General features: G+C 48.7%; 1 protein-coding gene across 1 annotated transcript; it reads right to left on the reverse strand.

Moving 5' to 3' along the window:
- On the reverse strand, nucleotides 1-20,797 carry LOC144142576 (mitogen-activated protein kinase kinase kinase 9-like). The gene is made up of 5 exons (XM_077674172.1): nucleotides 19,399-20,797; nucleotides 15,187-15,344; nucleotides 8,146-8,413; nucleotides 6,712-6,834; nucleotides 1-1,759 (listed from the first exon to the last, which is right to left on the reverse strand). Exons 1-5 carry the CDS (start codon nucleotides 20,342-20,344, stop codon nucleotides 996-998), a joined length of 2,259 nt encoding a protein of 752 aa, XP_077530298.1. The 5' UTR covers nucleotides 20,345-20,797; the 3' UTR covers nucleotides 1-995.
- Between the last annotated feature and the right edge of the window lie 3,148 nt (nucleotides 20,798-23,945).

A 23,945-nucleotide genomic window follows, 5' to 3' on the forward strand; every position in this document is an offset into this window, starting at 1 on the left:
TCAGGAGCCCACAGTGGTTTATTTTTTAAGTTAACGAAACCAACCTCCCTTCGCCGCACACTGCCTTGCCAATGTCAAGAACAGCAAACGCGAACACTTCGCTTGGGACTGGTGCTCCGAGGTTTCTTCTTCTCGGCTGGGCACAACTGAGGCATACAAAACGTTTTCCAAATCGGTGCTCTCTTGGTGCATCGCCCATCTTCGCATCTCCCTGGAACATGGCTCGTGGCACTTGCGCTCGGGAATGCATGCCCTCTGGCGCCTCAACTTCCTGGCTGCCTGATTTCAAGCGTACAGCCACAACCATCATATGTGGTGGAAGCCAAAGCACATACAGCCGTAGTTGGGACATTATGCTCAGCATGGCTGATAATGTTAGAGCCAATGGAACAGACAGCCACAACCTGTATATCACTAAGTATAAATGCCAGACTATCACAATGTTTTCCCCGCATTTGTTATTCGTAATCACCGGATGTACACCGGTCGCACAGCTCGGAGCGTTATACTTTGGTCCGAGCACGTAAAATTTTCTGGCGCAATCTTTCCCACGTATGGGTTGCATGCCAGGTCGCACATTTCGCATGACCTTTGACTACCGCACTTGCTGTCACACTTGAGTCACTAGCGTACTGGTCCAGTGCGATTTTTCAACCGTTTATTTGCAGCCGGCCAACAAATCGCAAAGCACATGTTCCAGGGAATGATTGGCCGCGCACCGGAAAGAAAAAAAAAAAGTCATCAAAGCTCAGCTTCACAAGCTTTCAACCTCAGTCTGGTCGAGGCTGAGCAGTTCTTGAACGCGCACAGGACATTGACAGTTGGAGAGAGTTTCTTTCCGACACAGAGGGGGAGGGGGGGGACTGCTACAATGTGCGCAGCACGACCGGGGAAAGGGGTCCTTTATTACGAAAAGGGCGTGGAATGTTGCGTGAGGTTCTTTGTTCGTCGTGCCTGGCAGTGTCCTGGAATGTCGCTGCACCGGACTAGCTCACTCACAGGGAGAGCGGCTCCGTCGGGTCGCTCGTGCCGGCCGCGCGGCTGCACGTGGCTGGCTCCGTTCCGACGCCGATGGTGAAGCGCACGCGCGACTCGCTGTTGGGCGTCGGCAGCGGTCGCCTCTGCCGCGGTGACCACACCTCGAGGCGGCCTCCACCGCCGCCGCCCTCGGGCGGTGACATGGGCGGACCCGAACTGCTCGCCGAGCTCACATACGCTTGGTCGCTCGAGCTGTCGTTGGATGCAGTCGAGGACTTGCGTCGTCCGAAGGGCGAGAGTGGGCACCGGGTGGCGTCGAGGCTGTGCTGCCTCAAACTGCTGTGGAGGGGGGTGTTGAACGCTGCTGCTGCTGCCTGGTCGTTGGCGGCGGCGCAGACGGGGTACGGCGGGACGTCGTCGGCGACTCCCGCGGTGCCCAGTCGCGGGTGCGTGCGCGGCGCCAGGCGCACGTCAAAGCCGGCACCCGGCGCCGCCAACAGTGCGGCCGCGTTGAACAGAAGCAGTTCGGTGCCGCGTCGCAGGCACGGGGGTCGGCGTGGGGGCGAGGAGGCCACGTTGGTGGCGGAAGAGCCGCCCGCGAGAAGCGACGGTGGCGTTGGGACGTCGTCGTCGTCGCCGCGAGGCAGGTTGGGCGCCGAGCGAGACCAGCGCTTGTTGGCCTCGACGAGAAGGTGCTTGCGGGCGCGCGGACTCTGGCGTTCCCGCTGGTGTACGGAGCTGGGGCCCCATGTCTTGCCCTTCAGCCCTCCGTCGGGTGGCACTGCAAGAAACAGCGGTTGTATAGGTTGTATTCACTCGTGAGGCACGCATGCAGGCAACCATGTGAGTGTGCCGTCACGGGTTTTGTTGGGCTCCGCGGAATAGCGGTACTTGTCCGTGCTAAGCACATGATGTGTGTTGGACGTTCCAAACTCTACCCCACCGAACGCGAAGTAATGCCTCGACTCCCATGTGAGTGCGATTAATAACATCTCTGTTGACACTACCGTTGAGAATCGGGTTGAAAGGGAGCAGACGACGCACGCCGGTGTTTTCTTTTTTCTGCGGCACACAGTCGCACATGTCACGCCATGTCCGTGGTGCTTCGACCATGTCTGTGGCCGTTTCCAGAGTTGCCAAGCAAAGAAATTGACAGCTAAACTTTTCAGTGAATAGTGTCTATGAACACGTGTAGCATGTTGCGCAGCTATTGTTCGCTTCTCAATAACAGCGTTTTAATGACAGAACTGAAGGTGTGGCACTTCGAGTAAGCACTATGTATCACCATAACCTACTTAATGCACGCGAAGCCAATCCAGTGTTAAGTTTCCTCTGCGCAGCTTATTACTAACATCAAAACGCATTGCAGTTGTAATTAGAGCAATCTTTTTTTCCACACTCTGTCTTAAGAGTGAAAACTGAACCTAAGCTGCAGCAATGAGCATTTTTTCCGGTACGGTAAATGTGTACATTACAGCATCAACTAAGAGCAAGAAGTGGTCGCCATTCGTGAGCTTCATCATGCATGTTATGGCAGCAACTCAAAATGTACTACGTTATGCGTAACCTCACAGTTCACTCAGTGAAACCATGCGAAACAACTGTAAATTTAAGAATGTTTGGACTTAGAATGAAGCTACCTCCTTCAGCGCGCAAGCACCTTGCAATCCTCAGGGCATTTTTTAACTAGCGTAAGTTATTCTGAATTTGTCAGTTATCACACACGACAGCGTGCAAGCTAAGCATACAATCACAGAGTGGTGTGCGGGCCTTCGGCACATGAACTACCTGTCTACCAAATTCAGCCGAAAGAGGGAGGAATCAAGCGTTCCTCACTCAATAGACTTCCTCGAAACATGTGCGGACCTCATTTTAAGCAAGCAAGCACAGCATTTATTTCGCACCGCTTCTACAGCAACATTTTTCCATCTTAATCCAGCTCGTGACATCGTCCCCAGAAAATTACTTGCCTCACAATCATCACCATAAATTAGGCGAATTTAAAGACGGTGCTACCTTGCAAAAAAAAAACAAAAAAGTGAAGCACATTCCCATACCCAAGTCCTACTCTCGCTCTCAACAAGTCCGCCTAAGACAGCTAATGACACTTACCAACCTTTCCCCTGCAAAACGACAACAGTTTTTTCATTTGTCACCTAATCAAGGCATGTGTATCCCCTGTGAAATTCCGGACACCACTGAGCACATTATTTGGACATGCCCTCGATTTGAAACTGAAAGACAGGTTCTCCTAGACACCCTTCCCGCAGACTTACGACCAAATTCCTTAAATGATCTCCTGCGTTCCTCCTACCCACCTAATTTAGCGAAGGCAGTGTGGGACACTCTCCTGCATTTCATATCCCAACCCACTATTTTTCCCTTGCTATTTCCCTTGCTATACCCGTCATGAACCTTAAAACGCTGCCCCTAAGGGGGTCTGATGCACTAGCAAGAGACCCCCGGGTGTTTTTCTACATTTCAATAAACGTTGGGAAAAAAAAAAAAAAAAAGGCGAAGTGCCAGCATAGCGAGCTTCTAGGACGGTGACCACCACTTGTCTTTCCCTAGCAACTCTCTGCTCGTAGTTCTACTTGCCCTTCTGGTTTTTGCGTGACCGAGAGGCAGGGCACGACGTACTAATGGACGAATTATTTCCCGAGGTCACGCATGCATTGCGCTCCACGGAGAAATGTGGTGGGCAAGATTAGCCAACTGAAGTTCAATGATCAACAACGTGCCCTAACTGTAACAAGGCAGAACGCCAAACATTGAAACCTTGTCTACCAATGCACTGTCCGCTCGAACCGGCCCTTGACATTTGTGTTTAAGGGAACTCTGTGCTCACTGAAGTGTAGAGCAAAACCACCGCGTTGCAAAACAATTAGATCAACTGACAATGTTTTATGAATTCTTGTATACGTGACCTCCGTAAGCCTACGGAGAAAACAGCAGACTTGAGTTATCACAGAAGATAATGTACGCCACGTACCGTATTTACTCGCGCAATGAGCCCCCCCCCCCCTCCCTTCCCCCACTTTTCTTCTCGAGAAGTTACTTTCTTGTAACCTTGCATAAAAAATGCAGCGGGAATATGTTTTTATCTCGGCATGGTTGCTGATGCCGTAGACAATCGTAGTAACTTTACAATCATACACAATCATAGTACATGCTCATGGGTTAGTCGTCTGCTTCACCCACTTCCGGTTCAAAAGCTCTCCTGGCCTCCCACACGCCGGCAGCTTTCAAACATGTGTGCGTGTTGTTTATCTGTTTCCACTGAGAAAAAAAAAAAATGCTCACGCATCGCGCATTCAATTAATGACTACGATTAATCTAAGATAAGCACTCTGTGACAGATAAACAACACACACACGCGCGTGAAAGCCGTCAGCATATGGGAGGCCAGGAGAGCTTTGGAACCAGAAGTGGTTGGAGCAGATGACATACCCATGACCCTTTGTGCCTTTTAGCGGCCATTTATTCTAGCTGCACATTCCATTCATTTGTGGCTACCGTGGCCTGCGTAGGGGACCTGCGGTTGCTTTGTACATCGCTTGTAATATTAGTATTATGGGCCTGGTCTGTAAGATCGGTGTGCGAGAGATGAGCATTATCACTGCCAGAATACGGCCAAATATGGCCGTATCTAAAATATGGCCAAAACTAGACACACCCGACAACATTCGCTGCAACCTAGCGTGGTATACAATGTTCTTAAAGGCCAACTGCACTCAAAATTTCGACCACTTGAAAACACTATTTTTGTATAGTCTGCTAGGAAAAGAAAGCAAGATGCAAAATACAACAGCTGAAATACGCGCGTGGACGCCGCAAGCGGTCAGCAAAGATCGGCGATTTTGAAACTGAAATCGAGGGAGAGCGTGGCCATTGAAGTGACACACCCGTCCAGCGAGTGGCCAGACGGTCAAAAGCTTGGGAGCAAGCCTGCGCGCAAGCTCTACGCACGCATGGGGAAGCAAATGGGTGAAGCGCTCGCAGCAGAGCTCGACTGGTTCTCGAGCTACGTGGCTGGCCAGAGGAAGAAGCCCCTGTCGGCCGGAGTGTCACAGGCGCGTGCGTCATGGCTGTTTACACGATCCGACGGCAGGTGCAGCGTGGTCTGCGGCGGGACTTTTTTAAGTGCTTCTGACTGAGTTCCAAGGCGTTTCACGGGGCTACCACTCGTGTCCCAGCGGATTTGGGGTACTTACTACGCATTAAAAATAAATTTGGTCGAGGTGAAATTTCAGCGCAGTTGGCCTTTAAGGAGTTCCTCGCCTGCTGAAATAGCCAAGGGGTTAGGTGCTACGTCTCTGTTTTGAAGGTCAGTGGTTCAAATTTTGGTAGACCGTTTCTTTATTTTTCTTTTTGCAGTAAGTTTGATCAGATTTCTTTTTCTTGGGGTGTAAGCTTATTTCTTGCCTTTCAATCTATAAGTGACACTTTACTCGAACTTTGGTAGCAAGGCAGCGCTGACCTTTGCTTTATGTTACGAGTTCACAAAGCAGTCTGCACATAAGTTTTGAGGTAAGAAACCAACTAGGAAGGAAGTTGTACAATGCCCATTTGTGTATGCCGTGCTGTCTTAGTTTTCTCAGGTTTGAAGTCGATGACTAGAAATACATTTCACAGTACTTTAAAATTGGCCCGCAAGCAACAAATAAAGAAGGGCATGTACGTTTTTATGGCAACGCTAGGATCCTGAGCACTGCAGTTGATCAATAAAAAAAATAACTGCTCATAAATTATCGAAAATAACTTGGAAGAGGGTGGCAGGGTTCAGACAAACATGTGGCTGGTACGTGACTTTGCCAGTCTCACGTGGTTACTTGCGGTGCTGCCAAACGCGAAACGATGCTGACGTTCGCAAGACGCGCCTTCATGTCCATGCGGTTAGGCCTTAATACAAATGCAGGGAGCAATGACCAGCAACAGAGAGCACCAACGGTGGCAACCTATCAATGCTACGAGAAGAATGTAACAAGCAAGAGAGGCTTCGTTATAATATGTGAGGAGCTGAAATTTGGCAGGTTGTTGAATCATCTTTCGCAACCACATTCTGCTCGCAAGAGCACTATGAGATGACCAGTGCTGGCGCGAAAAAGCAAGCAAACCAGTACAAGGATTAGTCTTGAAGCTGCAGGTTAAAAAATTAAAGCTGTTCCACTCAATGTGAAAGCTGTCAGAAGTGTAGAGCAGTGATTTGCCATAATGGGCTGTAGCACCATTATCCACCCACTGCTACCACACAACGCATTTCAAATTTCCCGCCTTCGCAGTGCCCGCGCCCCCTGCCTGAAAAAGCGCCAGCAGGAGTTCTGTTCTTTTTGTGCTCGCTTTTCCTCTCGCCTGTGCCGGCGTTGCACCGCCACTTTTTTTTCGCTTACTATCGTAAAAACCAACCCATTGAACATTCTTAACTAAATAAACGTGGCCGCTGCCAGCTAATTACATATATTTTGCTCAAATGTGTCTGCAGTTTTTTTGGAACTAAACAACGGGGAGATGTATGACAAGCACTAGCGGTCTACAAGTTCCGAATGGTTATATGACTATGAAACAGCTTGTTTTTCAAAGCCTATGCAGGGCGCCCTACAATGGTACGCCGTGTGGCTCTACTTCAGTCCGTTATCTCGCTGCGCCACCTCGAGCATTACAACGAGCTACGGCGACAAGGCGAGCCCCTGAAGTGCTCTGCAGGTTAACAAAAAAGCTAGGAGCTCTACGTACAAGCATAGGCACGCAGCCGCGGCATGCTGGGTGATGCCGGGGGGCTCTCTGGGCTGGCGGGCACCCGCAGCGACCGGAAGTCGTGCGTAGGCGTATGCTGCACCGTGATGTTGTGCCGGAAGTCTGCGGGCGAAAGCGGCAAGCGAACAGTCTGAGAACTCGCTGCCTCCACACCTACTTGCTCGGTTCTTCCCCGAAAGGTCGTACCAAAAGGATGAGACGCTGGCATTACTTAAAGTTTACCACCACCTCATACGAGCAAAAGAAATTCTGCGTGCTGGTTGACATACAAAGTTCAAATACACAACGCAAGTGGTGAGACCTATGCATCTTCAGTTTCGTCTGTTGCTTGCACTGCACGTTGCGAGCATGAACGAGACCGGACTTAGAACATCCTTCTAGGGGCAAACAGTTCACCGTTGCACCTCACAAAAGTGTCAACGGAACTGTGCAAGAGATGTTAAGCTTTCTGGTTTACAATGTCGGCCAATTGTCGCAGCATACTTGGTCTCAATGATGGCAGGGCCTGCCCCGCAACTCCAGTCCAGCATTTTCTATTTGTACATTCAGGTGCAGTGCATCGGTAGAACTTATGCCGCAAACTGGTGAATAGCACCTACGGGATGAACAACTCCACGTGCTCATTTAAGCTGAACTCGGAGTATGCATGTTTGCAGGAGATCGGGAACAGCAAGCAGCGAAGCACGCACAGAGAGCGAGGCAAGAAGTTTGCAGCTTGCACTGCAATTCTCAGCAATCTCTTAATTAAAAGCCAACTGCACTCAAAATTTTGCCGTCTTGAACACTTTGTTTCCGTATAGCCTGCCAAAAAAGCAAGCAAGATGCAAAATATAACAGCTGAAATACGCGCGTGGACGCCGCAAGCGGTCAGCAAAAATCGGCGTTTTTGAAACCAAAACTGAGGAGAGCGCGGCCATTTCAGTGACGTTGCAGCCGACGAGCGAGAGGCCGGACGACCAGCAGCTTGGGAGCAAGCCTGCGCGCAAGCTCTACATTCGCACAAGGCAGCAAATGGGTGAAGTGTTCGCAGCAGAGCTCGACCGGTTCTCCAGCTACATGGCTGGCCAGAGGAAGAAGCCCCGGATGGCCAAGTGTCATTGGCGTGTCATGGCTGTTTACGCGATCCGATGTCAGGTGAAGCACGGTCTGCAGCGGAGTCTTTTTAAGCGCTTCTGACTGATTAACGAGCTGTTTCATGGGGGCTACCACTTGTGTCCCAGCTGATTTGGGGGTACTTGCTACACATTAAACATAAATTTGCTCAAGGTGAAATTTCAGTGCAGTTGGCCTTCAAGAGAGAGGAGCGGACTGTCGGTGGAGGGAAGTGCTTCTCGTCACTTTAAAGAGACTAGCAACTCCCTTATTCGGTCACGGTGGAAGAGGAGGAGGGGCTGCCCGACATGGCGCGCGTACCGGAGGGCATGCTGATCTGGGCGCCCGTGCGGAGCAGCCGCAGGCGGGACTTGCGGAAGTGGCCGCCCCTCTTGCGGGGCGTCGGGGGCGCGTGGTGCTCCTGCTGGGCCAGGATCATGACGTTGAGCTCGCGCTCCAGCAGGCTGATCTCCCGCTCGGCCAGCTCCTGCTCCCGCTGCTGCAGCAGGGCCTCCTGCAGCTTCTGCTGCACAAAGGCCCGGTGCAGCTCTTCCTCGCGGCACCGCAGCTCCTTCTCCCGGCAGCGCACCTGCGGGCGTCCATTGATCGTACGGGCACTCGTATAACTGCGGAGCCCTCTAACACGAGCAGTAGTGGCGTTTCAGTCATGGTGTATACGGAGCAATCAAAAAAAAATTCCTCGGGGCACTGAAGGGGGGACACTGGTCTTGAGGACCGAAAATTTGCCAAAAAAAAGAAAACTGTATTAGTTTTATTTTCAGTCTATACGTCCGATGACTGACAGCCCTATCTGCTAAAAACTTCCCTGAAAGGGCAAAGCCCTCGCACATCACACGTCGGTGCACCGTAGAATTTTTAAAATTTTCTGCACAGTCCTCGGTATGCAAACCAGGCTCAAACGTGACCGGTAATGGTAAGACGAGCCTGTCGGCTTGCAAACTAAGGGTGCACTTCATAATGGCCGCAAACGATTTCTTTCCTAGGGTGGCACGACGACAACTTTGACATCTAGTTCCACCAGTATTGAATGAGTTTTTCAGATACGCGAGCCTGGCACTGGGCCATAAGACTGCTCTTCGCTTTGGTGAACTCTTAGCACTTGCATCTAGAACGCCAACGAGTTCCAGCACTCATCCCGGAGTGTTGACACAGCACAAAGCAATAATTAAGAATTAATGAAAAAAAAAAAAACAACTATAGAAGTCAGCTGCTGTGCAGGTGATGATGATAGCAACAGCATGACATTTGTGCACTCATGGTTGCAAGACAAAAATTTACATTCCACCAATCACCACTGTATAAGACTAGAGGCACTTATCAGCTTTTAGGAGTAAAAAAAAGCAAACAACCTATATTCTAGTTTATATGGTGCAAGTTGGGCCGTGTACATTCTGATAACCAAGTATGCAACCGCTGAACATGAAAACAAAGCTAATTTATTTGTCCAGCTTAGTTAAGGCCTAACTAACTTAGGCTTATTTTAACTAAGCCTAACTTAGTTAAGGCTTAACTAATCCCTTGGAACGTTGCAAGCATGCAGGCCATGCAATGTTCCTTGTGTTCTGGAGCCTGCAAAAGCTTCCCTCCAACGCCATTAGAGTTCAACTTTGAGCTGAATATGTACGAGCAAAACTAGCTTCACACAGTTAAAAAGAATAAATGCAACACTACTGCATTCTGACAAACAATATTGTCTTTGCCCTTCTGGACTTGGTTCTGTTTTTGTGTTCAGTTGTTCAATACGCTAGCTGTTCTATACAAGACAATACACTAGTGTTCAATACACTAATTTTTAAAATATAAGCAGTGCTGTCAAAAGGGTGGTGCTGTCAGTCAGTCCACAAAGGGTCACACATTTATCTCATGACTGGAATGTGTTGACAACATGCATCGAATCTCATGTCACTCGTTCATCCCTGAAGATACAATGGGTTGTGAGCACTAGATTAAGCGTTGCAGGGGGCATATCCAGATTGCAGTCACAGCAATGCGATTAATATGTGAAGGGTCCCTCAGATACAACACAGTACAACTATACAACTTCGCCCGCTTATCTTTTTTCATTACCATTTCTCACCCCCAAAAAACACACACTAAAGCTTAATCAGCCATCAAACCTGATTGTATCGCAAACAAGGCATGCAGGCACATTGCCCTGGAAGGCACCAGCTTCAAAAAGCATACTTGCCGCGGGAAGCGACTTCGCTTAGAGCTGAAAAGGAAAACCACATTTAAACAAATCAATGTGTAAAATGCTAAGGAATGTTGACCAGTGCATAATTGAGATATAATAACATTCCCTTGCATATCCAAGAATTTACTTCATGTGTTTGTTTACACTTTGATGGAAATCAACCAACCAATGAGCTAGGCCGTGTTTTCTGTGTATCGGCTAGGCAAGCACAGGACGGGACAAAACAAGTTTTCACGATGCTGCAGTTTAAACTTGTTGGTAAAAAAAGTAAAAAAGGTTAGAAGGGAATTAAATTTGGGCTGGAAATCCTGCAGTTTTCGGTGATCACAAGGCACGGATAAATCTGACAGAAAAGATATGAGCGGTGACTAATTACAATCCGCGAAAGGGTGAGTGTAGTAAGTGCCATTTTCGTCGCTTTATTTGCGGAGGAATTCGGTTCGTTGGAAGGGCACACCTGATGCCACTTGGCACGAGTTGCTTGATCGTGCAGCAGCCTCTTCAGACCAACAAAACAAGTGAGCGCCTGTCCTGCGCCTGTTCGAGTGGTTTGCCTGTGTGCTTTTGACGCTGTGCCATAACTATGTTCAGTAAGAAGCAACATGGGCACTCAACTGACATTAAGTGGTTAGAGGCAACGATGAATGTTCAATGCGCTAGAAGAGCGTAACATGCACCTAAAAATCTACATGTACTTCTTGTCTCTGGACAAATACAACCTGGTTCTTAGGTTAGGTTAGGTTAGATTTGGTTAGGTTAGGTTTGGGTAGGTTAGGTTGAGTTAGGTTAGGTTGGGTTAGGGTAGGATAGGTTGGGTTAGGTTAGGTTAGGTTAGGAATGCCTGTATGCATTCTTACTTGCAATAGAATTCACAGCTGTTCAAGAAAAAAATTTCAGCAACTGTGTTCTCGTAAAAAGAGAGCAAGAAAGGGATTTTGTGGCATGCAGATGCAAGTGCGCAGAAGTGATTAGGATTCAGTGTTAATCCAATGCCACTTTCCGTGTACACATACACGAAAAACGGCATTAGGTGCTCAATGCCTTAAGTTTTAATGCCATTAACTCGCTGCTGCACGCAAAAACCTAATGCCATTCGCTCTAATGTCATTTTTGGTTTAAAAGGAGATCTGCACAACTCGTTCGCCTCCACGAACGCCTTCTGCCTACTCTCGAACACGATGAGTACCAAATGAGTGTTGACGCGGTAACATAGCTGAACTTCTAAATAGGACAATTTGTTGTGCACTCTTAGTGGCGAAGTTCTGAAGAAGACGAAGTTCACTAAAACAGCAGCAAAAGGCAAAACATCGTGTTAACCATCGTTTTGAATTTTTTGGATTTTGCTACCGCTGGCAGACGACAACAGCTGCTGAAGCCACCTTTAGAAACGGCTCACACCATTTTTTAGAAAACACCATTTTTCATAATGTTTTTTTTCACAAAAAACATTTTTAACCTTTGTAAGGCATTTTTCTTTACATCAGAGACTTCTAAAATATGAATGCATTTCCATTTTTGGTCATTATCACCATCATGCCTAACACATTTAATGCCTTTCCGTTTTAGCATGTAGCATGGCCTGCCAAAATAATGTTATTCAGTATTTTAGGCATGCAACACTGAATGTTATTTTTCGTGTAAGTGTAGCACGGATATAAAATTGGTGTCATCGGGAGACCAAGCAGCCTTTTTAAAAATACAAGCTTGCACTGTGTATTCACGGGTTTTTTGACATTCATCTGCAGGCAAAACATTGCAGCAAGCTGGGAGTATAACAGCCACTATCATAAAAGCGCCTCCCCCCACCCGCTCGGTCAAGTAATGCCTCAGAGTACGTGAACCTTGTACTTGCGCAATGATTCCGACACGCTTTTTATTTGTTCTGACACCACCAATAAAGGTCGGCTTATCACACTCTTATCTGTGTTTTACACACGCGCATGTCTCTCAGCAAACATGATAACCGATAAGAAGAAAGGAATGCACCATGCGTTATTGGTGTGGGAGCACGAACAGTAGACATTGCAGCACCTGCATTCACCGCAGAGTGCATGCAACTTTTCTGAAGTGAACAGATGAGGTTCAGGCAGTCTTTGCTACATACACTATCTCGTTTCCTCTTTTCCTAGCGAGCCCAATGGGCTTGCAAATACCAGTTTAGCAACATGCATCGTACTACCACAAACCTTTCATCTGAAATGCAAGTTAGAGTCAATTCAACCTTTCATGTACGGTGATACGTTGCTTTACCAAATCAAAAAAAAGGAGATTGGGGGGGTGGGGTTTTCACTTTGGGGACGTTATACATCCAGTTTAAATGAGTTGCCTGCAAATGAATGTTAAGACAAGTAAATACTGACATACTAAATGCACGTGAAGTGATTTTAGCTGTTGCACATTCATTATTGCTAAAACTTTATGTTGTGTGCCAACGTGGGGCATTTCAAAGGTCTGCCCACATCTTTGCTTACTAAACACAGTGGTAGCGCTGTCAAGCAGCATAAAAAGGCCCCTGGGCAACACACACCAAGAGGCATAACGAGACAAGTGTTGATTTTTATCCGATTCTTTCGAAATTGCCACCAAATAAATGATCCCCCAATATTAACTCTCACATGTAGCAAGGACCTACTAAGTGACATCAGGTGTGGTCTTCCAAAGAAATTTAACTCCTTCGCAAGTGTCACCACACAGGGGGCAGTAATACATACATTAAAATTTTAGTTTGTAACGAGGTGCTCCTTCTCTTGTGCCTTTTTGAGAATTTGCTCCTCACCCCGTGATGGTCTAGCTAAAACCAGCAGAACTTCCAGTGATCAATTCTTTATCAACAAGCTGCTCAACACTACCCATTTGTTAGAACTTGTCCTGTGTTGTTTTCAACATTCCCTTAAATGTAAGTACAAAAAACAAGGGCTAGCTTGTGGGCTAATTCATAGACTAATTAGTTCTTATGTTCTTTTTCCTACAGGAAACTGCAGAGCCCTCTGCAACACAGATACACAAATCTCGCGCCTGAAATGTGAGCATAACACCCAGTGTCGTTCACAGCCTTATCTAACGCAACACTAGACGTTCATTAGAAACACTTAGTGCAAGAGGACACACAGCACAATCTGTCATCTATTTGTGCATTGTCTTTAGAATGTCACATCCAGCGTTGTGCCAGAGGAAGCTATGGGCTACACACTAGCCCAGGTCAACGCTTTTCCTGAATTGACGATTGTGTTGCATTACTACCTGCCTGATCTTGGAGTGGAACATAGCTCAAATAAAATAACACACAAAGCTATAAGCAGTCAGAATATGTGTGTAGTGTTCCTAATGCCTACATTCAGCAGAAAATGCTCAGTTCACACGCTTTTGGACTATTTTTTGCGCTGTGTCACAGAGTCCTCTCCTACAAGCTAGCCCAGCTCAGCATACTTCTGTGCTACACATAAAACCGCAAAAAGCAGATTTCATTTCATTTATTGCATCCTTAAAGGCCAGAGGGCATTACATAAGGGGGGGCAACAAATACCCTGTGAGGGTGAACAATTTAAGGTGAACAAATTACATATGCATTACAGTAATAAACCTAGTTTGATGTACTTTTATACTAAGCTCGCTGTTGCGCCACAGAAAATTAGCCCAATTTGATGTATTCTTTACTGCATCATGCGTTCAGTTTCAGAAAACTGAGCTATCCGCTAGCCCAGTTTGATATTTTTCAACACTACTCCAGTCAATGAGAACTTGCTTCTGGGCTAGTTGGTACAGCGCGGTCCGCTGTTAGAGGGAAACGGTGAGCGTGTGGCTGCTGCGCTCCGCGAAGCGCTGACGTTGAGAAGTGGCGAGAATCGGAGAGAGCCGGCACATGCGCACTGACCACTCCAGGCGGGAGCAGCCGCTCTGTCTTCTGCTACGGCGCTCCGCTGCGCCACTCAAATCCTTCGAGTGCAGTATTCCCGAGCTATCGCAAGCTGAGCGACACAGAGCAGCGCCGTAGCAGACAGAGCAGCTGCTCCCGCCCGGAGTGGTCAGTGCGCATATGCCGGCTCTCTCCGATTCTAGCCACTTCTCGGCGTCGGCGCTTCGCGGAGCGCAGCGGCCACACGCTTGCCGTTTCCCTCTAACAGCGGACCGCACTGTACATTACTACTTGTAAAACACTCCACTAAATTGACATTGACGAAGACGAGGGACGACAGAACACAAGATGCACACATACGAAAGCACACTATCAACTGGCCTTTATTTTCCGACCCTATCAGAAAACATTGGAAACATAAACATAGAAAAAAAACACTCAAAACCACCACACAAAACCCTATCTGCGTTCAATTCTTGACAGTTGTAATCATCACCTCTTTTTGTCGCAGTTTCACTCAGAGCTGGCCACACGCGCCTGCCTCCCCCCTCTCTCACTCACTGTAACACGGGGAGCGTCTTTCTGCAAAAGTTGAATTTCCTTGTCTTTTAGAAGCAAAGATGGCTAGCTGACGCATGCGTCATGGCTTCTTGATGCCATACTGAGGGTTCTATAACCTCCCCAGTCATTCTGCACTTTCGTATGTGTGCATCTTGTGTTCCGCCGTCCTTCGTCTTCGTCAATGTCAATTTAGCGCAGTGTTTTACAAGTACTACTTCGGTGTTGCTCCAACTAGCCCAGTTTGACTTTCTTTCTGGAAGCCCAGTTTGATATGATTTCTGGACTGCATCAATTGAACTACCGACTAGCCAGTTTGATATATTTCTACAGTATCTTCAGTGTTGCGCCGCAACAATCTCATGCTGCCAACTAGCCCAGTTTGACATTCCTTCCAGAAGGCAAGTTTCAGGAAGGCAAGTTTGATATGATTTCTGGACTGCATCAATTGAACTACCGACTAGCCAGTTTGATATATTTCTACAGTATCTTCAGTGTTGCGCCGCAACAATCTCATGCTGCCAACTAGCCCAGTTTGACATTCCTTCAAGAAGGCAAGTTTCTGGAAGGCAAGTTTGACATATCTTTTGTTGTTTCACAAATGTCGCACAACATGAAAGCAACGACCGACTAGCCCCATTCGACATGCTTCTCGCTGCGTTCAGTGTTGCACGACAGAAAAATAATGAACTAGCCCACTTTCTACGTTCTTCTCAGGACGGTGATCCCCCCTCACCTCTTCAAACAGGTGCGCGATCTCGTGCCGCCAGTCCTCCTGGAGGGTGTGGAATGACTCGTGGGGTGTGCTCATGAAGGGCGACCGCGTGATCTTGTCCAGCTCCAACAAGATGGCCGAAAACGCCGGACGCTCGTGGGGGTCCGAACTCCAGCACGCTGCATCATACATGAACCAGATAAGAACACTTTGCCAAAGACCAGTTGCTCTGTTCACGACTTCACCTTGTAACAGAACCTGAATGACGGCAGCACCGAAATGGTATTGCGATTCATTCGCTCCCAAAAACAGGCTTTTGCTAGAATAGCCTTGCCACTTCTATGACCTGCATCACCGAGTGTGTCGCCCTCAAGTTGGCCATCTGTGAGTATTCAATGAAAATACTGTCTCTGTAATGTCTGAACAGCAAATGAAGTTAGAGAGAAGGTGCATACCTGTTTCTACATGTCTGGGTTCATCTTTTGTCTCTTGTGTTGCGCGTGGAACCATCTTAAAAACATCATTGCAACAAATGAGTTGAAGCAACATGCTGTTCCACTGTGATACAACTCCAGCTTGCCAGCATCGTACAATGTTTACAATGTTCCTGCCCAGCAAACATGTTCACACTCCGCCCACTGATTCCTCAAAAAGGTAGGGAAGAGGGAAGATTGATTGATTGATTGTACGGTTTAACGTGCTGACACAAAGCAGGCGATAAGGCGCGCCGTAGTGGAGGGCTCCGGATTAATTTTGACCACCTGGGGATCTTTAATGTGCGCCGAAATCTCGTACACACGGGCGTTTTTGCTTTTCGCCTCCATCGAGAAGAGGGAAGATGGAACACTTTGATATAAAGCATCTTTTTAGAGACAGTCTGGTGCAGACGGCTGGGAAAGTTGTGGCCACATTGGTAGTGCATTGGGTTGCAATCTTGCTATGGTGTATGCTGTGTGATATACCTTTGTTTTGTCATCGCGATGGGCAAACCATAGAAACTGAGATGCCTCAGACATGCAGTGTGCCTGGTTGCCGCTCTGGCTAAGTGCCTAGGAACAAGCTCCGCTGTTCTGCTTTTCCAGTTTCCGCAAACAGCGTGATGAGTGGAACCGAGCCACTCCACGACAGGAGACAGACGCTTTCAGTTTCGAGTCGAAGCACGTGTGCGAGAAACATTTCGACTCCACGGACAATATTGAAGTCGACAGGTTCATAATGAGCAGCCAATCTGTGTCTCTCCAATGCAAGAAGCGCAAGCTCCATGTTGGTGCAGTTCCCCAAATATTCGAAAACCCACCGCCGTGTCTGACGAAGCCGAAGGCACGGCTGCGGTTGCGAAGAGTAAACCCACTTGCACGGCAACGTCACTTGCTGTCGCCTAACGATGAAACGGGGGCTACTGTATGTAAGATGTGTTCTATGGTATTTGTATGATGCATCTCGTTTCCCTAGATCCATCTCGCTACTGCCACAAACTTATGTAAGTAAATACCACTACGCCACAGCCGTGGTGAGCTTGTGTAGTCTCTCCTGCACGCGATTGGCATTGGTAGCTTTGCAAGCTTTGACCACTTTTGGAAGCTTTGACCACTGTCTGGCCATAGTAGGCCAGACAGCTGTCAAAGCATCCCGTCATTTATGTTGCGCATCCAAAATCTTCAGTGGCCACATTTTGATAATCTAATCAGTACTCCTGAAAGAACTTTCCCTTTGGGTGGGTCGGTGGCAGGCACTCTGCGCTTTAGTTTTTATCTGTTAGACACCATACGTGTGTGCTCAGCCTATCAGCACCCAAGGCTATAAAACCTACCCGCCCCCCTCCACGGCCATTATGCTGCTTCCATTTATTTAGCGTTACGTTTTGCCCCATCCAAGCTCACTTTACAAGTGTAGATTTGAATTATTATTATTATATTATTGCCTCACTATAAAATCCCCCAGATGCACCGCTAAATCAACGTACTAAGAGGTTGGGTTTGTATACTATTTGCTCGGCGCACCACGTCACCCAGGGCACCAGGGCGCACCACATCACCAGTGTAATTCTAGTGCTAGTTAACTCGTACCATCTAGGTGGCAAATCAAAGGCTAGTCAAAAACCGAAAACACCAAACGCCGATACAAAAATTAGCATAGCTTGCTCGAGTCTTTACTAGTGAAAATGAAGAGAAGAATGATGTAGGCACATTGTAGCAGGATAAACAGCCAGCCAGCAAGCGTCGCACAAGGCCAGTGCAGCCTTCTCACTGACAGGGGTGATCCTAACGGCAATCTTTGTCCCTGAATGAAACTTTGGCCAGAGTTTCGTGACCAGAAAAGCATTGAAGGACTCTGCCTGTGCTAACAGGGTGTTGTCACTGCCAAGACCTTCTTTACCACCAGAAACGCGAAAGTCAAACAAAAGGCAGACGCGAAGGCAAACTGTACAGAACGGTTAGGCCACGTTTTCCTTTCTCTGATTAGCCATGTGGCAGATAACCACAGGAACCGCAGACGGGGTACACAAGCAGTGATTAAGCTGATTAAGCTGTGTACACATGCCTTTGCCCGCAGTACAAAGTTTAGTTGGAGCGGACTCCTCACTGAGTTACTATACGGAGTCTGGACAATGCAGTTCCAGATCCCCTTAGCTACAAAACAGCAGCTAACTATGAGGTGGTGAAAAGAAGGTCGGCCCACTGCTGTGGCTCACTGGCTAATTGAGCTGCTGAGCACAAGAACATGGGTTCGATTCCCGGCTGTGGTGGCCACTTCTCTGATGGAGGCGAAAAGCAAAAACGCCTGTGTTCGAGCTTTCGGCGCACGTTAAGGGACCCCAGCTGGTCAAAATTAATCTGGAGCCCTCCACTACGATGCGCCTCATTGCCTGTGTAGCGTCGGCGCGTTAAACCTCAATCCATTAATCGAAAAGAAGGTATAAAAGCAGGCCATGCAATACCGTGTAGAAATGCAGCGAGAATTGCAGCCCTTTCCCGTTCACTGAGTACGAGCGGAAATGAGCCATCTGTTTGCAACGTTGTGGTAATGCGTGACATGTTTGTTCGTATGTATGAAGTGACGAAACAACGACTTCTTGAGCATGGCTGCCAATATTGGTTATCAATTGACAGCCCTCAGAAAACGTTCTTCACAGTTGCTTGTCTCTGGAACGATTGGAAAATTTTTACCTCTTCGCTGTCTCATTTTATAGACTGAAATCTCGTCATACACAATCCAAGACAAGCCAAGTCGATCCAAAAAACTCTTGTCACCTTCCTCGGGCTGTTTTGTGCTTGTAAGCAAGCCAAACGTCTGCAACAATTGAACATTTCTCAGCTGTCAAATCAATGTTTCTGTCCCATGTTACACATTCTTAGTTTTTCTTTCTGTTGGAGAGACTTACGAATATTTTCACTATTCTTTCTTACCAGTTTATCGTGCTGCCACGTTTAACAACAAAACCCTACATAACAGCTGTTTGCCAGACTTTGTTAGGTTAGCAATGTTATTCAATGCTTTAGTAAACAAAGCAAACCGCTTTCAAGGGGGTGGTACCTCGCGCGCTGGGAACAAATTAAAATCCTCTTCTACAGGGTGTTTTGCGGTGAACGAGTCCCATGCAAGTACTTTGGTGCCAATTCACATCACAGAGGTCATAAATTGCAACCTATGCATAGGGTTTAGGCTCAAACACACAGATAAAAGAAGTTTATCACGGGAGCAGGCGACACATTGTAGCCTCAGAATTGTCGTCTGCGTTCTAAGTCTAGGATTGCAAACCATTAAAGTGAGCAAAATGGCAATTGTGTGAGTGATTACAAAGCTAAGCTCATTATTACAAAATTAAATGGAAATGTGACGGCAGCAGGCACTTCGGCTGGGAGCAACAATGCACGACGAAACAAATACTCAAGCCATGACACGTAGGCACAACCATAAAAATGAAATTACGCCATAAAATCTGCCTCGCGAGTGACAGGAAGTCCTATGACTCGCTAACAAATTTCGACGCAGTTTCAGTTCTGATTCATTGGAGTGACTCTACTGAGCCGCTCCAAGGAATCAGTGCAGTATGATTACTTGATCTGGAAAGGGAAATTCTATGAATTGCGTCACTAGCGATTTTTGACTGCCGCAGCTGGCGTACGGTCACTGCACCCTCACCGAGCGAGTCGTAAACAAAGCAGGCGGGGATTCGTAAACAAACCGCTACAAACAACACAAACAACTCCACCAGGAAAGGACCTTGCGGACCTTGCATGAGCCGTGAGAAGGGCGCAGGGCAGGTTGAGGGAATAGGCAGGGTCAGCTTGTTGACGGCCACCCCGTAGGCTACGGCCAGGGCGTCGATGCCCTTGTACGGGGTCTCCCCGGTGAGCAGCTCCCAGAGGAGCACGCCGTAGCTCCACACGTCGGAGGCGCGCGAGAAGGTGGACGCCTTGATCACCTCGGGCGCCATCCAAGCGTAGGTGCCGGCCGTCGACATGCGCGTGGTGCCGGTGACCTGCCGCGCGAGTCCGAAGTCGGTGATCTTGAGCGTCTTTCGGCTGCGCTCGGCGTACGGCTCGCTGAGCAGCACGTTACTGGACTTGAGGTCGCGGTGGATGAGCGAGGCCTCGACGTGCAGGTAGTGCATTCCGCGCGCGATCTGCACCGCCCAGTCGACGAGAACCTCGGGCGGCACCCGGCGGCCCGCCAGCACGCGGTTTAGCGGACCGCCGCGCGCGTACTCCATCACCAGGCACAGGTTGGGCGGCTCGAGGCACACGCCCAGCAGGCTCACCACATTCGGGTGCGCGAGCCGCCAGAAGAGCTGTCCTTCCTGGCGTACGCTCTGAGCCGCCGCTTCGACGTCCTCGTCCGGGTCCTGGCGCGCCGCCTTGACGGCCACCTCCTGGCCCCGCCACAGGCCGCGGTAGACCTTGCCGAAGCCGCCCACGCCGATGACTTCCTCGAGCTCAAGCTCGCCGAAGGCGATCTCGCGCGGCCGCGGTTCGAGCGCCTGGACAAAGTTGCAGGGGAAGATTCCCACCCGGTCGCCGATTTTGCCCGTCCACCAGCCGTCGTCGCCCGAGATGCGCGCATCCTTGGACAGCACCTCGACCGTCTGGCCCCGCTGCAGCGACAGCTCGTCGTCGCCCGACGCCTCGTAGTCGTACGCGGCCGTCCACAGCTCCGGCCCGCTGCGCCTGGAGGCCATCGGCGCCGACGCCTCCACTACGATGGCATCGGCCGGGGGTCCCAGCCCGGGGCACAGTTATTTACATAGCATTAGGGTTACTGTCACGAGCACGCCAGCACAGACGCTGCCCCGATGCCGACGCCCCGCCGTTCCCGTCGCGGCCCGCACGCGTCGCGCATACTGGAGCACCTCGGGTAGTGGCCGTCAACGATGCCGGATCGTCCGCCGCAAGCTTCGAGCACTAGCGTCGGCCAGATGCGTCGCCATTCTTCGCCAAGCTTTCGAACACAGCTGTGCCTCGCAGCGGCGCCACTCGCTGCGATAATCACCCTAATCGCCCAGCCGCATATTGTTGGTGGGCCGACAAAAGGCTTCGCTTTCCTTCTGAAAATTGGATCGTTTAGAGCTGCGTGCAACGTAAGAGCGGTCTAGGGGCTCAAAATAACACTAAAAACTCCCGAGCTCTCGTAAAGGTGGTCAGCTTTTAGAACTTCTCGGCAGATGGCGATCAGTGACTACGCTTCCGCTAGAGTGAACTAGAATAGGGGAGTGGCCCGAGCGGGCGGAGACGGCGTTGCTTTCGGCGTGCCGCTCGCCGTCGACCACCGCTAGGGTGGCTAGGGGCGCTCGTGCACGATCTCGCAGCCGGTCAGCCGCCCCCGCGCTGTCGCCGCAGCCCTCAGACCAGGCGAAACGTAGAACTTGGAAGGCGGTGGGTGCACGTGCGTTCGGTGGAATCGGTGCGGAGGTTCTGCCGTGTTCTTCAAAACAGTGAGAGAGTGCATTTCGTCAAGGACCAGCATGTGAGGAAGATGGTGAAAAGAAGGACTGATGCGCACTGTTTTGCCCAGGCTGTCACGCCGGCTATCAGGGCGCTCCAAAGGCGCGGCAGGAGAGAGAGACAAAGCTTTTTTTTATCGAGCTTTTAGGTGGGTCGGTTCCTCATTTCAGGTAACCATGTGCCGGCCCGGCTCGACTGGTCCTCTCGACCAGCAGAAGTTGATCTTGAGAAAGGGAGCTGGACAGCAACATGTCCCACTGCTCAGGAGTAGGGGAAGGAAAAGGAGGTGGGAGGTCTGCGTTCTTGACGCACTCCCATATTATGTGCCATAGAGTGCCTAGTTGAGTACAGAATTTACATTGTGCGTCGAATTGTGTGGGAAATTGTTAACAGATGCATCCTGACTGAATGGGGAAATGTATTTGTAACTATTAGGACAAGTCCCTCGCAGAATCGTCGGCTGCAGTGTGCGAGCTCCACTTTGTGTACAGGCCGTTCTGCACCGGTTTGTGCTAAACAGGGAGAACGCGTTCACTGAATGCTTCAGTATTCTTGAGCTTCATTGGGATAGCATCCTTGATATTTTGAGTGTGGTGAAGGCTAAGCAGCAGTGGGAACTTAGGTGCAGTGATCATTGTAAGGCTGTTGCGGCAGAGGTGCGTTTTACCTCACGACCCGCATTCACTTCTACATCAAAGCATCAACAGAAGCAACGCAAAAAGACGGCAATCTGCAAAGTATGCTAAACTAGGTAAATGCCCGTAGTACTGGACCAAATTGCGAAATAAACTGTGGCAGCTGACTGAAAGGTAATCTGTTCTATCTCGTTCACTGTATGTATATTATAAAAAATTGCAATCGGGTTGGAAAAAGGTGAAGCTGGGCCATTAGCTGTACACAACTTTGCTTAACATGTAGCATTGCATGTAAGAGTTCATAGACATTAGTTACTGTTCTTTTTTATAGTAATTATAACAAGAAATGGCTACAAACTAATTTGTATTTCGCCATGCATCCCTTGATCTCTGAAAAATAGTAGAGACCATACCATATTGGCAAGCAAGCAGCAGTTAGTTTCGTTTTTGTGCTATGCGGCGGGTCTAAACTTCCTTTTAGGAGATTGGGGGTGAGGGGAGTCAACGTGCTTATTTGCGCACATGCGCCGAATAATACATCAGAGTTTACTGCAACACCTCGGCTAAAAAAATTGTCGCTCTTAAATGCTGCTATACGAGCAATGACGCGTTTTTAGAACCGCGATGCTCTGCCCTGTGCAGCGACTAACAGTCCATGATGAACACCTGCCAGTTTGCAACAGGTGACAGTTCATAGACATTCAGAAGCGCCCGCGCCAGATATAAAGCTCGGGGTGAATCAAAATCGCGGATAGCGGAACTAAAGTGCCTGCAACCAGAACGGCTCACCACATCGAGGTCGCAGGTCTTTTGCTCGACCTGGAGCAGCAGTAAGTAAAGCAAAAATTACGTTTGACCGTTTAGAATCTTGCTTAGCTTCTGAATGCCTTTGAAAGCCGAAAGAGAACGCGAGAACATGATAATGCAAGGCCAGACGCGTAGTCTCACTGCGCCAGACCAGCTGCGAAAGGGCGCAGTCGCGCCCCCTCGCGGTGTCGACGCCAACCGGAGTGGCTCGGCGCCGCCGCTCGGGACACTCCCTTATTCTAGTTCACTCTAGCTTCCGCAGATGTTGAATTTCGGTGACCTTTGTTACCTCGCACTCCTATAAAAAACTATCTCTTTGCAAAACATCGGCTTGTGCTTTGACCACTTTGACTACATAAACTACGATTTTTTTTTGTTTTTAACCTTCTACAATAACTAGTGCAGCCAGTAGAACCATGAGTCCGAAACTGTTTTAACCAGTGTAAAACTAAAAAAAAAAAAAAGCTCTAATACGAAACCGTTATTGGCTGGGAGAAAACTGACCTCAATATGTCGTCATAAATTCCAGAGGAGAGCTGGCTGGCCATTGGGCACAACGGTGCCTTTTTGAGCGCGAATTTTAAAGCAGAACGCTTTGAGGTTCAGGATAAATTTAGGAACGCAGTTTACTTATCCAGCCGGAGAGATATCCGTGAAAAAGGAGAATCAATGCATGCATAAAATACAGTAGGATGTATCTCTAATTCACGATGGTGCTGTATTGTACTGATTGTCGAACGATCTTGAAAGGAAAGTAAACGGCGTAGTGACGGGACCACAATTTCTCACCCCTGTGCGTCTTTTTTTTTTTTTTTTTTTGTCCCGTCCTTGCGCCACTAAGTTTTATTTCACGGGTAATTTATTTGATGCCGTCTGCTAATAGTGGATAAATCGATTGCAGAACTTGCACTCGTTGAGCTAGCACAAACCTCAACAAAGTGATATAAACTCTAAATTTGTGCTAGCAATGACATATAAAGGAACTAATTTGGGGGGTAAGAGAATTTTTAAAACGCTCATCAACTGAGCAGATGTTTCATTCCGGGAAGGTTGCTGCAGACAAATGAATAGCTGGGAAGCAAAAGCCAGTCGTTGCACGTACTTGAGCTAACTGAAATAAGTTCGTGGGTACAACTGTTTTGTGACACCCTGTAAAGCGAAATTCTATTTTTAGAACCTTAACAGAGCGAACAGGCGGGGTCTGCCATCCGCGAGCATCTCCCCCATGGAGGAAAGAATTCCTCTGTGCTCACCACACGGACGCAGCGGAGGACACAATTTAATGACAGCTCAGACTGCGCATGGGGGCGCTGCCAACAATTTGCGTGCACATTGTGTGGTACACGACACTACAGGTATTCAAATCCCGCTCAATTTAATCCAATCGCCTTCTAAT

This window comes from Haemaphysalis longicornis, unplaced genomic scaffold, assembly GCF_048455015.1.
Source record: "Haemaphysalis longicornis isolate Haplotype H1 unplaced genomic scaffold, Haemaphysalis longicornis Haplotype H1 scaffold_6, whole genome shotgun sequence".
Taxonomy (NCBI): Eukaryota; Metazoa; Arthropoda; class Arachnida; order Ixodida; family Ixodidae; genus Haemaphysalis; species Haemaphysalis longicornis.

Bases quoted from the DNA above. Each gene is read 5' to 3' on its own strand.
- LOC144142576 (XM_077674172.1), bottom strand. From the start codon at position 20,344: ATGGCCTCCAGGCGCAGCGGGCCGGAGCTGTGGACGGCCGCGTACGAC. The intron at 15,345-19,398 runs GTCCGCAAGGTC...TGTATGATGCAG, and splicing joins CTTCTCACGGCTCATGCAAG to CGTGCTGGAGTTCGGACCCC. The intron at 6,835-8,145 runs GTACGCGCGCCA...TTTCGCCCGCAG, and splicing joins CCAGATCAGCATGCCCTCCG to ACTTCCGGCACAACATCACG.